The 17,500-nt window shown below is 36.7% G+C and overlaps 1 protein-coding gene across 1 annotated transcript; it reads left to right on the top strand.

Moving 5' to 3' along the window:
- Positions 1 to 11,509: 11,509 nt before the first annotated feature.
- On the top strand, positions 11,510 to 16,868 carry LOC135226879 (uncharacterized). Its single transcript, XM_064266573.1, has 4 exons — positions 11,510 to 11,546; positions 11,899 to 12,047; positions 12,754 to 12,870; positions 15,923 to 16,868. Exons 3-4 carry the CDS (start codon positions 12,754 to 12,756, stop codon positions 16,307 to 16,309), a joined length of 504 nt encoding a protein of 167 aa, XP_064122643.1. The 5' UTR covers positions 11,510 to 11,546; positions 11,899 to 12,047; the 3' UTR covers positions 16,310 to 16,868.
- The last annotated feature ends 632 nt before the right edge of the window (positions 16,869 to 17,500 follow it).

The following is a 17,500-nucleotide window of genomic DNA, read 5'->3' as shown; positions in this document are numbered from 1 at the left end:
ACATCAGCTACCTTGCAGTAATAAGTGGTACGAGCACCAACCTGAGGGAGTGATAGAAAACGATCAGGCAAAGATCCTCTGGGACTATGGTATCAGAACGGATAGGGTGATACGTGCAAATAGACCAGGCGTGACGTTGATTGACATTATTATTATTATTATTATTATTATTATTATTATTATTATTATTATATTATTATTATTATTATTATTTATTTATTTATTTACTATTATTATTTTTTGTTTGGTTTATCACAGTCCTCCAATTCGACTGGGTGTATTTATAGCGTGAGGTTCCGTGTTGCATCCTACCTCCTTAGGAGTCCATCACTTTTCTTACTGTGTGCTGTTTCCAGGAGCATACTCTTTTGCATTAGTCCTGGAGCTACTTCAGCCTCTAGTTTTTCCAGATTCCTTTTCAGGGATCTTGGAATCGTGCCAATTATTATTATTATTATTATTCTTTCTACTAGCTGGTTAAGACGACATATCGAAAGGATTTTTTTCTTGCCAATTAAAAATGAATTGCATAACAAACTGCGTAAGAAGCGAGAGACTGTTTTCAGACCAAATAACACGAAGACTGAACTGCTACTCTTTGTCAATGAATGCTTAACTGAAAAGAACTAAGATTCATATACCATAACCTTGGCTCAGTCGAGGATTGCAGGGTTTAGTATGCACCCTCTCTGAACCTCTGTCTCTTGAGACATCGGTTATGGCTAATTTATTCCCATTGTTGATTTTGAATTTATATAAATTACTCTTGACATCGCTAAAGTAATTATTATATTATTATTATTATTATTATTATTATTATTATTATTATTATTATTATTATTATTATTATTATTATTATTATTATTATTATCAAATTAGTTCTCAACTCGGTTCTTCTCTCTTCCAGCTGGTTAAGACGACATTTTTGTGTAACTAAAAAATATTATATAACATTATTTTTTACCATACGATAAATACCGATACTCGGTATTTATTGTAAATGTCATCATTGCAACTAACCACTGCGCTTTTTCAATATCTTTATATATATAATATATATGTGTGTGTGTGTGTGTGTGTGTGTGTGTGTATGTATATATATATATATATATATATATATATATATATATATATATATATATATATATATATATATATATATATATATATATATTATTCAAGCAGTTGTCTGACTTGTGATATTCCGAAGATAAAGGAACGTAATATAAATTATACATATGTTTATTAGAAAGATTTAGCGCAGATCATTCCTGATATATACAGAGGAAGAAAGAAAACCCTACTCTCTAGCGGTAAATGATTTCAAGGACTGATCAGATCGGCTTCACTCTCGATTTCGCAACGCATTGTTTGGCAAAGAAGAGTCAGTCTGTTATTTCAGTATATGTTGACCACCGTATTTACTCTTATGTTTTCGTATTCTAAATGAATTCTTGTATAATAATTATAGGACGGACACCACTCCAGAAGCAGTCCACCCTCAGCTTCCCAGCCTAGAGGATGTCTAGCAGCTCCAGACGAAAGCTCGCTATAAGAAAACGAGAGAGAGAGAGAGAGAGAGAGAGAGAGAGAGAGAGAGAGAGAGAGAGAGAGAATGACTTTGGTGACTATGATATCATAGTTTATCTGTATAAGCTGATAATAATAATAATAATAATAATAATAATAATAATAATAATAATAATAATAATAATAATAATAATAATAATAATAATAATAATCTAAGGTATCAGAGGATTATGTGGTATCTTTTTGCGCACGCAAGTCTCAGTTACAGTCTATGCTGTTTAAGATGACTGAATTATATCTAATTATTTTAGACTGTCAAGCCAAGAACTGGTGTGGTTAGACAGCAAGATAAAGAGAATAGAAAATACGGATGAAGTACAAGAATTTGGAAAAGGGATCTGGAAAAAAAAACGACAGTTGCACTAAGAGGTAATAGATGAAGAGATTGGGCAGTATGACTGAAGAAAGAAATTTGAAGAACAAGATCAAAGAAATATAGCAGGAATGCAGGTAAAGTATAAGGTTTAAAATTGGACGCAGTTTGGGGCCGAAGGGACGCTGCAAACACCCGCAGTGACGCCTGCAGTGCCCCACGTGATGTACACTGACAGCATTATCCCTCTATATCGGATAATAACGTCTACAATGGCCCAGGTAATAAAAAAAAGATATTGCTATCATATATACACGTCCAGGTAATATACATATAATCTTCTTCTTTCCCACCGTTATCCATACATTAAGGGGGTCGGTTGCCTGATGCGCCTTCTCCTCCACTGCCTTCTATCGAAGGCATCATCCTCCACCAGATCTCTTCTCTCCATATCTTCCTTAGCAGGTTCCTCCCAAGCCCTCTTCACTCCTCATCGTGCATACAAGTTTATCTATATATTTGCGGTTGTGTATTACTACATAATATCCTTATGCGAAGAGATGCGTGTTAGAGATTTCAACGCAACATGAAGAACTTATCATCTTGAAACACGGCAAGAATGCCACCAGTAAGTAGACGGAGAAGGTGGAAAGTCAACTCACCTGGAGAACCTACATCCTCTGAATGAAGGGTGTGGTACAAGCGGCAATAAGTCGTAATAAGGACAGAAAGGCGCCGGGGTGGGAAGTAGGCACTACAAGTGTACATCACTGACCCTCTTAATATGCGTTAAATATCTGAACACCACATTAGGTAAACTAATAACATATTTATCACATATTAGAGGGTCAGTGATGTACACCTGTAGTGCCTACTTCCCACCCCCCCCGGCGCCTTTCTGTCCTTATTACGACTTATTGCCGCTTGTACCACACCCTTCATTCAGCTCATTCAGGGGATGTAGGTTCTCCAGGTGAGTTGACTTTCCACCTTCTCCGTCTACTTACTGGTGGCATTCTTGCCGTGTTTCAAGATGATAAGTTTTTCATGTTGCGTTGAAATCTCTAACACGCATCTATTCGCATAAGGATATTATGTAGTAATACACAACCGCAAAATATATAGATAAACTTATTAAAGATTTAACAGAGAATAAGTAGATTTCTCTTCTTTTCTATTTTTCCATCAGTCCCTCCATTGACAAAAACGAGAAGAACAGAGAGCTACAAAAATAATCAATTTACAAAACGAGATCACGCTTGATAGCAGAGGTTTGTACGAATCTCAGTGGTTGCTACCAGAATGTGTCAACGTGGCAGCTGAGGATGTGGCTAAGCAGAACAGCATATAATAGAGTATTTAAAGCAACGAATACTTTAATATAATAAAATAACAATGCTACATATATATGGATATAACCTCCCACCTGCGTTTAACCGCTGGTGGTCGTCTTGCCGTGCTTCAAGATGATAGGTTCTTCATGTTGCGTTGAAATCTCTCACATAGCTAACCGGGTTAAACCTATTTGGTTATTACATGGAAATAAACTGCAACAAAATGAATGTATAACTTTATTCAAGAAAGGACAGAGAATAAATAGATTTATAATAAATAGTTTTCCCTTTTATCCAGCACCTCAGCAATTTCTCCGCTGACAAACAGCGCAAGTAATGGAAAACCACAATAATCATTTATACGAATCTCAGTGACTGTTACGAGAATGCTTCCCCTGAGCTGAGTATGTGAATAAATGGAACGTCTTATGTTCGAGTATTTTAAATAACGAATAATTTAATGAGGAAATGTATATATATATATATATATATATATATATATATATATATATATATATATATATATATATATATATAATATATATATATAAGCATAAATAATATGCACTTAAAGGTAAGTTAATAACACTTAGATAACTAATACTGGGTAGTGTGGAATTTAAAGTGGGGAATAATAATAATGATAATAATAAGAGTGAATGTAACATTATATCATTGACACCACGTTCCTAGGATTTTTAAAGATGGATCTAAGCATTTCTTTGTCCAGAGGACATTTCGAGTATTGCTTCTCGCAAGCAGCCGAGCCACTCGTCCGTTTCCCTGCCCCGTCGGCTTGGGCCGACGCAGCTTTGGCGGGAGACGCGGCAGATTTGGAATTGGAGAACAATTCGACGATCAAATTTTCTTCTAGATCTCTCGCAACCTCGTCTTCCGCTTCCAAGTGGCATAGTAGCTTCAGCGCACACCCAGTGGTGTCCACTTGCTGCACCGCCGTCAGGAGGGACACAGAATCGTCAGCAGGAGATGGCTCATTCACCCGTGGTATGCGAGATGAGAAGCGAACGCGACGTCCCTCCAAGTAACCGACGGCCATAGCTCCCTGTGAAGATAAAAGTTGGCGATGTTTACAATCGGTTTCCAAGATATCCTGTCCTGATGCACAAATTCGATAAGAAATGCGATCAACAAATCCTGCGAATTTCTAAGGAATGCTATCACAAATGTTGTGAAGTACTAAGAAATGCCATCAACAAATCCAGCGAATTTCTAAGGAATGCTATCACAAATGCAGCGAAGTACTAAGAAATGCCATCAACAAATCCAATGAATATCTAAGGAACGCTATCACAAATGCAGTGAAGTAATAAGGAATGCCATCAACAAATCGAGCGAATTTCTAAGGAATGCTATCACAAATGCAGTGAAGTACTAAGAAATCCGATCAGCAGACGCGATGAATTACTGAGAAATGTGATCTTTATTTAATACAAATGACTAAGAAATGCATTTATGAACATAGAAATAATTGTGGAACGATTATTATAATATTGCCAGTACTATACATGGCTATGACTGATGGTAAATAATTCTAAGGAGTATATTCAAAACCACAGTTAGAGTTCCTAGCCTTCTCTCACAGCATTATTAATGTAATACACATATCAGTGTTTCTCTCTCTCTCTCTCAAAAAGAAAAATAGAGTACTTAGAAGAACTAACCAAAATGAAAAGAAAATAGATATAATGAATATAAGTGAAACCTGGTATTCCCAAGAGACTGGGAATGATGATCAAATAAAAGGGTTCCAAACTTATAGATCAGATAGAAAAAATAGGAATCAAGGGGGAACCGCAATATATGGGAAAGACAAAAAACAAGGAAAAATATATGAGAAATATAGTAACTCAGAATGTGAACTAATAGCGGTAGAATTTGAATCTGAAAAATTGATGAACATAGTAATATATAGACCTCCTAATACTAAAGAGTTTGACTTAATAATTGAAAAATTGGATGATATATGTAGAAATCACAAGGACTGGACTATTCTCCTATCTGGTGACTTCAACTTTCCTTTCGTAGAATGGAAAGAACGAATAGGAGATTGTGGTTGTACTTATACATATAAAAAAGAGAGTAATAGTAGTGCAGAAGATAAGAGGCAATTTGAAAAGCTATTAGATATGCTACTAGAATACAACATTCAACAAATAAATCACCTGCCAACAAGAAAGGAAAATACTTTAGACCTAGTATTTGTGAACGAGATGAATTATGTTAAAGAAATAATAGTTTATAATGCGAATATTTCAGACCATAATGTCATAGAATTAACAGTTCATTCCAAAGCAAGTGAAAATAGAGATAAGCAAGAAATGAAAAAGTGGGAAGGATATGGAAAATACAACTTCTACAGTAAAAATATAAAATGGTCAGAAATTAATGAAGAATTAAACAAAGATTGGGATAACATTTTCGTAAGTGATGACATAAGGGTAAATACGGAGATATTATATAAAATATTGGAGAAAATAGTGGAAAAATATATACCGAAGAAGAAAAGTAAACATCATTCATGCATACCAAGAGACAGAAGGATCTTGTTCCAGAAAATCAGAAAGTGGAAAAAAGGTCTTGCAAAAGAAAAAAATGCATGGAAAGTTATAGAACTAAAAAGTAAGATAGAAAATGCAGAACAAAAGATTATACAATCAAAAGAAAATGAAAAACGGGACTTGGAAGAAAAAACCCTATTAAATATCAAGCAAAACCCCAAGCTATTATACTCATATGCGAAGAAGATGAATAAAAGAAGAATAGAAATAGGCCCTCTGAGAATTGAAGGGAGATTAACGAATGAAAAAAAGGAAATTTGCAACATACTGGCAGAACGATATAAGAGAGAATTCACCCCTAGAATAGATAATGAAGATAATGATATAGAAGTAAGGGATGAAAATAGTGAATATTTAGCTGACATAGATATTAATGAAGCTGATATTGTGCAGGCTATTAATGAAATTAAAAATGGAGCTGCTGCAGGGCCTGATGGAATTCCTGCTATTTTGTTAAAGAAAGTAGTTCATTCTATCGCAAAGCCACTTGCAATATTATTAAGACAAAGTGTAGATACAGGCAAGATTTATGATGAGCACATTAGATATATTACCCCTACTTTCAAAAGTGGATCAATACTAGAGGCAAGTAATTATAGGCCTGTGAGTCTAACATCACATATTATGAAAGTGTATGAAAGGGTAATGAAGAAAAATATTATGAAACATTTAATAAAAAATAATTTGTTTAATAAAGGACAACATGGTTTCGTACCCTGAAAAAGTACACAAACCCAACTGTTAGTCCACCGTGAGAACATATTCAAAAATATGAAAAGCGGAAATGAAACAGATGTGGTTTATTTAGACTTTGCAAAAGCTTTTGATAAAGTAGACCATAATATATTAGCGAAGAAAATTAGAAAACACAATATCGTGGATAAAGTAGGAAGATGGTTAAAAGAATTTTTACACAACAGAAAACAGATAGTTATTGCAAACGACGAGAAATCGGATGAAGTCAAGGTAATATCCGGTGTGCCGCAAGGTACGGTGTTAGCTGCAATACTGTTTGTTATTATGATTGAAGACATAGACAATAATGTGAAGGATTCGGTAGTGAGTAGTTTCGCAGATGACACAAGAATAAGTAGAGAAATTACTTGTGATGAAGATAGGAACGCTCTACAAAGAGACCTTAACAAAGTATATGATTGGGCAGAGGTAAATAGGATGGTATTTAACTCTGATAAATTTGAATCAATAAATTATGGAGACAGAGAAAGAAAGCTATATGCATATAAGGGACCTAATAATGAGACCATCACAAATAAGGAAGCAGTTAAAGACCTTGGTGTGATGATGAATAGGAACATGTTATGCAATGATCAAATAGCAACTCTGTTGGCAAAATGTAAAGCAAAAATGGGAATTTTGTTACGGCACTTCAAAACAAGAAAAGCTGAACACATGATTATGCTTTATAAAACATATGTTCGTAGTCCACTTGAATATTGCAATATGATATGGTACCCACACTATCAAAAGGATATTGCACAAATAGAGAGTGTACAAAGGTCCTTTACAGCTAGAATAGAAGAAGTTAAGGACCTAGACTACTGGGAAAGACTACAATTCTTAAAATTATATAGTCTAGAAAGGAGAAGAGAACGCTACATGATAATTCAGGCATGGAAACAGATAGAAGGAATAGCAGAAAATATCATGGAACTAAAAATATCAGAAAGAGCAAGCAGAGGTAGATTAATAGTGCCCAAAACTATACCAGGAAAAATAAGGAAAGCACACAGGACATTAATCCACTACGCACCAGCATCGATAATGCAGCGTCTATTCAATGCGTTGCCAGCTCATCTGAGGAATATATCAGGAGTGAGCGTAGATGTGTTTAAGAATAAGCTCGACAAATATCTAAACTGCATCCCAGACCATCCAAGATTGGAAGATGCAAAATATACCGGAAGATGTACTAGCAACTCTCTGGTAGACATTAGAGGTGCCTCACACTGAGGGACCTGGGGCAACCCGAACAAGATGTAAGGTCTGTAAGGTAAGGTAAGGTAAGGTCTCTCTCTCTCTCTCTCTCGACGTACCTTTAAGACCAAGATGCTTCCGACTGCCAGAAAAATATTTGTCATTTCTACTGGCGTAATTTTCCAGTTGTACTTGGCATTGACGCAGGCAGTCGCGAGCAGCGTCACTAGCAATACCTTGAAGTTCATTCTGCGAAACGAGGAAAAGTAGCCTACTATTACCACTAATGTTGTGTTATTCGTAGAAAAAACAGTGAAAATGCTTTATTGAAAATAAACGATTAGGTTTATTTCTAACAGCATCAACAAACAAACAACAGTAATGATTATGAAAAACAAAAATAACAACAATTAAGTTTTCTAAACCTCAGCCGTGAAGGTTGAATGAACAAATTTATCACTGCTTTTAATCACCTTAGGAATGTGTATTGATCCTTCTGCAAGCGCTGGGTATACCACAGTATCACGTAAGGACTGACGCCCAAGGATTAGCACCCACTCACACACAGGTGCCAAGTGACTATGGGTTTGCAAGTAGGCAACTAACCCCCGTCAGAGGTCGGGCAAGGGGCATCTGGCATATCGCAATTTGGAAAGCCAGAGGAGGGTCACTCGTAATGCAGTCAGTGTGGTCAGCCTGATTGTTTATGATACTGCGATCGTTAGTTGGTGTGGTTCTTGTCGCTTGATTGTTTATTGATAGCTTGTGTGTGTGTGTGTGTGTGTGTGTGTGTGTGGTACAAATGTCCTTTAATATCCACTTCGCTCTACCTCGGAAGTAATACATTTTCATATATGTTACCGAAGGGGACATAAGATATGAAAATATATTATTTCCGAGGAAGAGCGAATTGTTAGATAATAAAGGACATTTGTAGCTTAATGCTTCTATATGAATCACGGTGATGTGATAAAATTCATATATATGTATATATATACTATATATATATATGTGTGTGGTGTGTGTGTGTGTGTGTGTATGTGTGTGTGTGTGTGTGTGTGTGTGTATTATATATACATAAATAAAGGTTTTTTGCCACGAAGGAAAAATGAAAAAGCGAGATAGCCAAGGGTCCGAACAGGACCGAAAGTACTTGGCTATCTCGCTTTTTCATTTTTTCCTTCGTGGCAAAAAACCTTAATTTATACGTAGCATCACGTTTTATATACTTCGTGATCAAGTTATTCATTATATATACATATGCATATATATATATATATATATATATATATATATATATATAGATATATATATAGTATATATATATGTGTGTGTGTGTGAAGAAAAAAAGTATATCTTAGTTTAACCAGACCACTGGCCCGAAGGATTAGATGTTTTTACGTGGCTAGGAGCCAATTTGTTATCTAGCAACGGGACCTACAGCTTATTGTGGGATCCGAACCACATTATATCGAGAAATGAATTTCTGTCACCAAAAATAAATTTCTCTGGTTCCGCGTTGGCCGAGCCGAGAATCGAACTTCGGACCACCGGATTGGTAGCCAAGCGCGAAATCCACTCGTCCAACGAGGAACTATATGTGTGTGAAGAGAGAGAGAGAGAGAGAGAGAGAGAGAGAGAGAGCATAATATTACGAATGACCTAAATAAACAGTAACTGATCTAGATTAGTTAGAAATCAGCATTCTGTCAAGAAACTAGAGTCCCATCATCATCATGAATAAAACACAAAGAAAGTCGAGAGAGAGAAATCATCTTCTGGGTGAAAATCAATAAATAATAATCTTGTTCGTCTCAGAGGGCTAATTGATTCATTACCTTTAGTTGTCTATATTTTCTTTATTCCTTCATGTTTTGATTTTCCCTCTTTTCGGTTTATTCTCTCATTTATATATGATCTCCAAGCATTTCACATTATTCCGTTCGATGTAACGACTGTAACCGAGTACTGGGACCCTCCACGAAAAAAGCGGGACGCCATATCTTAAAAACTAACCATAGAATACTTCTTGAAAATAATCTCATTATGTTCCCCACACCTAGAATATTCATTTGAACTATCCTAGCTTAACCTATAACGTAAGGGACATGGCAAAAAAAAAAAAAAAAAAAAAAAACACGGGGCTGGTGCAGTACTAACATACATCTCGGAATTTGCTTCCCGGAAGTAAACAAAGACCAACACATTCATAAAGTTATATCGATTAAAATAAGGAAGGTTAGTGATCCCGAGGATGATATCGATTTTTCTCATAATTTTGCAGAAATATTAGGAAAGTAGAGTACTCAGGCTTGCCAACCCTCCCGGATTCGCCCGTCTCCCGAAGTGGCTTCAAAACCTCCCGGAATTTGAGAAAAATATAATGTTTTAAGTAAAATGGAATTTCCATTCTTTAAGATATTGTTAGTTTTATTTGGAAAGTTTTTTTTTGTGTATTTTCTTCCTGTTTTGCATATTAGTAAAAACTGTAGCAGCTTCAAGGAGGTTGGTATGCATAAATAAAAACGCATTTTGTGGAATGTGTCTGTGTGCGCGATCTCCCGGATTTTTAGATCAGATAGTTGGCAAGCCTAAGAGTACTGAACACTGCTAAGGTAACTGTCTTTCTTGCTGGCACTCATTACGAAGAAATAATGAAGGAAAATGGAAATAAATAGCCACGGTAATGAATATGACAAGAAATTGAGGCAGTTCCTCAATCTTTTCTCGAATACTGATTAACTGCAATCTAGACCGCTCCTGATCTTACTAGATCGCGGGTACGTTTTCATTTTTATGCATCTGGTTTGGGCTTCCTTTTTCGCCGTTATACGGAATAGAAAGCTACTGGTACAGAAGTCTGCAATGAAGAGCTACCCTCCTGCCCCTACCCCGCTCTTCCCCCTATCATTCCCCCTCTCTCTCTTCGTAAACAAAGTGTCTATATATATATATACGTGCATCTACATAATCTTAAGTTGAGATGTGTGAACTCCAGGCCATACTTTTGAGTATTTGCGTATGTGCGTTTGAACATACACACTGATATTCCCTGATATATTTACGGTTTTCATAAAGGTTTTCGGATTGTAGTTGCCAGCTGTTTGCAATTCTCCAGTATGGCTGCGATTCTCTGTACTTGATTAACCACCAGGTACCTAATTCAGTATTTTAGGCTGCATAGATAATATAGTAGGATTTTAACAGAATAAACCTCAGGTATTGAGGCTTGCTCAGCAATCAAACCCATGAAACTCTAGCTGTGATAACCACTGGACCACGAGAAAAAATTTAACTATGTATGTACGTATATATATATATATATATATATATATATATATATATATACATATATATATATAGTGTAGTATATATGCATATCTGATACACATATATGTAATATGTTTTATATATACACATATATATGTGTGTATATATATATAGATTTATGCGTACATATATATGTATATAACAGGTATACATATATGTAATCCATATATATATATATATAGATATATATATATATATATGTGTGTGTGTGTGTGTGTGTGTGTGTGTTCGCATAAGCCTGCATTACACAATCAGTAACTAATGTCCTCGCACCCCAAAAAGGACATTATTTAGGCTACTCTGAACCCAGCTTTCACTGGGGTCAGATTTTCTCTCATTATCCGAGTATGTGCGAACGAACTAACTTACATAATTCATCTGGGGCACTCGTATAAATAAGGTGTAGTTCCCCGTGTCCGACCATTTGTGGAACATTTGCAGTGACATCTGGACGTCAATAAGCAAGTAGATATTTTCTCTCTCTCTCTCTCTGTCTCTCTCTCTCTCTCTCTCTCTCTATATATATATATATATATATATATATATATTATATATATATATATATATATATATATATATATATATATATATATAATATATATGTATATATATATATATATATATATATATATATATATATATATATATATATATATATATGAATATATATACATATACAGACACATGTGTATATGTGTGTGTGCGAGTGTGCATCGGTGATCACGTTGTAATTGCTATCATTATTATTATTTTTATTTTTATTATCGATACTGATATAATATTGAAAGGTGTAATATTCATGGCCTTATTTTTCCAGACTCTTTATCAAGAAATCCAGCGACAGAAAAATAAGAAATTAAAAAAAAAAAAAAAATTCTGCAGTCCAACGATAACTCGTTTTGGTGAAGTTCTCCAGACCCTCAGTAACTTCCTTTTACTTCAACTTCTGCTAATGGTCATTCTGAGGTGAGTTTTTTCTTTTTATTTTTAGAAGTTTTTGAAGTTTTCCAGATGAGAATTCTCAAACTGGAGATCTTCCAGATGAGAATTTCATAGCCTTTCAAATTTTCCAGATGAGAATTTCATAGCCTTTGAATTTTTCCAGATGAGAATTTCATAGCCTTTCAATTTTTCCAGACTAGAAAATCATAGCCTTTCAATTTTCCAAATGAGACTTTCATAGCCTTTCAGTTTTTCCAGACGAGAATTTCATAGCCTTTCCATTTTTCCAGATGAGAAAATCATACTTTCTATTTCCCAGATGAGAATTTCATAGCCTTTCAATTTTTCCAGACTATAATTTCATAGCCTTTCAGTTTTTTCAGATGAGAATTTCATAGCCTTGCAATTTTTCCAGACGAAAATTTCATAGCCTTTTAATTTTTCCAAATGAGAATTTCATAGTCTTTCAATTTTCTCAGATGAGAATTTCATAGCCTTTCAATTTTTCCTTGATGAGAATTTCAGTCTCAATTTTTCCAGATGAGAATTCACAGCCTTTCAATTTTTCCAGACTAGAATTTCATAACCTTTCAATTTCTCCAGATGAGAATTTCATAGCCTTTCAATTATTCCAGATGAGAAAATCAAAGCCTTTCTATTTTTCCAGATGAGAATTCCATAGCCTTTCAATGTTTCCGGGCGAGAATTTCATAGCCTTTCTATTTTCCAGATGAGAACTGAAATCATTCTCGTCTTCTTGCTGTTCGGGACAGCATGGGTTGAGAGTGCCCTCACCGCTGACATCAAGAAGCTTTTGATTGTCACTGGAGCTCTCGCCATTCTAAAGGTCAGCCTCATTATATCGCCATTCGGCGTCTTATGTTCCGTTTTGCGGGGTTAGACGACATTCGATTTCCTATTTTTAGTTTTCTGTAAAAGAAAATTATTTGTCTGTCCGTCTGCCCTCAGATCTTAGAAACTTCCGAGGCCATAGGGCTGCAATTTGGTATGTTGATCATCCACCCTCCAGTCATCAATCATGCCAAATTGCAGCCCTCTAACCTAAGTAGTTTTCATTCTATTAAAGGTTAAGGTTAGCCAAAATCTTACCTCTGGCAGCGTAGCTGAGTTTCATGGGCCGCGTGCTGGGGTCACACATTCACGTATCACGGCGGCATATGCCCACGTATGTGGATCTTGGGCATCATCGCGGTGAAATGACCTTGAACAGCTGGTAAACAGGACACGGGCTACCGGACGTAAAGCCAGCAACGTAAATTGCGCCGCAAATGTACGCGCAAAGAAAGCAAGGTCGGACGTCTACCTGGAACTTACGCCGATCAACTTCACGTCAAGACCACGCCCACCGTTGTGGGGCTGTGCTGTTGCCAGGGGTATGAGCACATTACTACAGTTTTTAATTTTTTTTTTTTATTCTGTTTGAATCCGCGAAAGACATCTACAACACAGCTGAATATTACAGTTGAAAATTATATGCACACAAAATCGAGATTTATCATCATAGAGAAGAGAGAGAGAGAGAGAGAGAGAGAGAGAGAGAGAGAGAGATTTACCAAGATATATACTTTCTAATTGTACAACAAAAACATTTCAGTAGACGCAATTAGAATAATGGTTGTAAATGAGCACATCACTGATTATATATTAACCCCATTTCTGAATGATATTTATAGCAATAACCAAGTAACCAGTCGACAAGGAATACCATACGTAGTTTTAGGAATTATGATTTATGAACGCTTTGGGAGCTCTTATATAAGATTAGCACTAGAATTGTCTTGCTTCGATTTTACCATTCAGACATACACTTAGACTTATAAAACTGTTGACTATGGGCGATTTATATTTAAGCGATATAGAATAACATCTAATAACTTATCAAACATTCATTAAAAATTAAATAAAATGGGAATTCTACCTATTTCAAGATAATATTTTTAGATGTATATAGGAATTCACCTCTTATATATTTACATTATTTGTTACACCATTATTGTAAGACTGCTATTCAGAAGAAATAAATATCTTCGACACTTCCATAATCTGAGAATACCGTGTTACCGGGAAAGTGTTCATGTGTGTGTGTGTGTGTGTGTGTGTGTGAAAATTATTCTAGCAGATTATACTATACGTTTGCTGTCTACAAGTGAAGTCTTTTGTTATTTTTGGCCTAAGCAGTAAAGGTTATTTCAAAAAGGACTACTAGACATCCTAACAATTGTCTTCGTCAGAAATTTCCCCAGTATTTTTATATTCGTTATCCATTTCCCACTCGCCTTTTATTGAAACCTTGTCTCCATATTCTGAATCGTGATCAGCCACCTGAGACACAGAGAAACAGCCCCTGGGCTATGAAGCCATTAGTCCTGCTCCCATACAAATGGTTCGCACTGCATGGGTCCATATAAGTACTCGTCCAACCCGGGATTATTCATAGCCTAAAGGAAACCTTACCAATAACACCAGGCCCCAACTCCTCTACTGTTCCTGCGTTGCTAATCATAAATTAATTTCTTACTGGAGCAGGTGTGACAGACGACGTAGGCGGTAGATGCCGGATTCCTGTTGACGAAAATGACCCGGCTGTTGATTTCTGGTTGAGATTTGTGTACCGGAACGCTGGAATACTACCTTGGGAATAGAGCCTGGGATTACCCTGTATCCCTCTGACAGATTCCAATTCATTGTTTGATTGATGATAGCGGTCAAAAGTCAGGGGAAAGTGGAAATCGTATTAGGAGCCAGTGCTAAAGGATTATTCCAAAATCCGCCATTGTCAATGAAAGAAATAACTGAGACCGTCAGGATATGGGATAATCCTGTGGCCATATTTTCAAGTTGATTTTCCAACAGCTGACCTGAGGGCGCCGACCTGACCTTTTATACCACGCTACAACGTTGCCATGTCGTACAGGGTTGTAAATGTGTGAATCGGTTTCGCCGTAGGCCCGCGTGCTTCGCGGCGGAAAGAAAACAACGACGGCGAACAATGCAGGTGACCCTAGCGCCTACCCTGCAGTAGTCACCGTGGGTCCCACGTGCAATGCCTGGAGCTACGTCAGGTGACATTTGGCGTGACCACCCACGACTTGTTTTGAACATTTCAAAACTGGAGTGGGCTACGGCGCCCTAGTGGGCGGAGCTTAACACCCGGACGACACGTCACCGTACGTCTACGATTTTACGTTAGTTTTACGTTACATTTACGGTTTACTGACGTAAGCTGTTGCCAACTACCAATTTCTGTTCATGCGTGGGCGTGCGTGCGTTGATACGTGAATGTGTGACCTTAGCATAAGAAACTTCGGCGCATTTTTTACATGTTAGTCCTCTTACTTTCCATCTACTACTCTTCCGTTTAATATCTCCTCATTCCCCCATCTCATCGCATGTTCAAACCGTCTGAATATTCGAGATTTCATTAAATTTTTCTACCACTTTTCAGGCAAGAGTCTTAGTATTCCGTGATCGCGTCTTTTCAAAACCGACTTATTTAATAAAATATATTTTTCTTTCTTTTGGTATGAGCCATGCAATATCTGTTTAGAATGTACGTATGGAAAACGTTAATTTGTATGGCAATTGTAATACTGTTGTAATACTTTGACGGTGATCCACACTCTCTCTTTCTCTCTCTCTCTCTTTCTCTCTGTTGTATTTTTTTTTAATCAAGGTGGCCTTGTACCAACACGTGTTCCAGTTTCTTGAGCAGCCTCAGCAGTGACTGGCAGTTTCTCTCGAGGTGTCTTTTGAGATAAAATTCAGATGGAACCATAAGACTAAAAAATAAATAAATAAATAAAGTATGACCTATCAAAAAGAAAAGATTATGACAGTTCTTTTCTGGTAATAGTTAAATTATTTCCTTCTTTTCACAGGGCACAATTCTAATAGGCTATTTGGAAGGCAGGCGCATTCCACCTCCCAGGGGAGGACGATCTGTGGCCACAGATGTCGTGGCGGACGTCGTCTTCTCTGCGATCGGCCTCATGGACTCCAGCGACTGCGTCTTGAAGTTGATCTGTCAGCTGGAGATGAAAGAAGAATCCGAACGCACGGAAGAAGAAAACATGATCGTGGATATGTTTTCCAGGAGTACCGTGAGTCTGTCTTCCAGGGCGGATTCCGCGGCGGAAGCCGCGGACGCAGGAAATCGAACGCGTGGGGTGTCCGTATGCGATAGGTATTTCTCAGAATGTTCTTTGAGTGAGGATCAGCTCAGGAACTTGTTGAAATCTCCCGGGGATGCGCTCTCTATGATTTGAGCGTCTTTGTCACTGTTGGTCGTTGTTTTTAGTCGTGTCCTTCTTAGTAATTTATCTATATTTATTCACTTTTTTTAATAACGTATTTATTTATAATCTAACTTATTCTATTTAAAGTTCTCCACCAATGTTGCTACGATGGTTGTGAAGCAACGAAAAGTATTACTCATGGCTTCTAGTCCCACTGGTTTTATGTTTAGAAAATAAATTATTATTATTCTAAATTGATGTTACTTTTACTTCAAAAATGCTTGATAGAGAAGGGAAAATGAAACGGTCAAATCAAATCCAAAGGTATAAGTTCGAAATGCAATAACTTGCTCAGTGTAGAAAGCTTACTTGAGAAGTTGTATATTATATCCACTATATTATACATCGTGTGTTTATATGTGTATAAAAAATGGTGATCTGTCATTATTTCCTTTTGCATCGAAAGCAAAACAAAGGGATAATAAGACATTTATTTCACCAAGTGCAGGACTTGAATTATCATTTTTAACCTCCTATTTTTCATATCTATTCCTTTCCTTCCAAGTCAGCCAGATAACAGAACAAAAACTCCGCCATGTCCTGACGAACTAATTTACCCTTTCACTGGCGAAAGTCAAAATAGGAAATTCTTCCATTTCAGCTTTCTCATTTTCCTTGGAACCACAAACCAGATGTGTGTACCCTAATAATTCAGTTCTGACCACTATTTTCCTCTCTTTACCCGAGGACAAACTGTGATTGGCTTGGAAAAAACGGATGAGATACCGAGTGACCAAACAGAGAATTGCGATATCCTGCCCTCTGGGAAAACAGATTGTAATTGGTTGTAACTGCTGGCAGAACCAATCAGGAGCTATAATAGATTCACATCAACCGTGCATTTGATGTTTAGGCCAGTCCCTTACGACACTCCTGATTGGCTGTTGATAAGCCAGTCACAGGGCTGGAAACTCTCAGTGTCTCTCGAGAGTTCACATAGGCAGAATCTATGTTCCACCTCTCCTGAAGGACACTTTTGAAAGACGTATCCCTCAGGAGAGTTGGAAAATAGATCCTACCCATGTGAACTCTCGAGAGAGATTGAGTTTCCAGCCCTGTGATTGGCTTATCAACAGCCAATCAGGAGCGTCGGAAGGGACTGGCCTAAACATTACATGCACGGTTGATGTGAATCTACTATACCAACTGGTACCTTGAAAT

This window comes from Macrobrachium nipponense, chromosome 15, assembly GCF_015104395.2.
Source record: "Macrobrachium nipponense isolate FS-2020 chromosome 15, ASM1510439v2, whole genome shotgun sequence".
NCBI lineage: Eukaryota > Metazoa > Arthropoda > Malacostraca > Decapoda > Palaemonidae > Macrobrachium > Macrobrachium nipponense.
The sequence above is the reverse complement of the archived record's forward strand: the minus strand, read 5'-3'. Positions and strand labels throughout refer to the sequence as shown.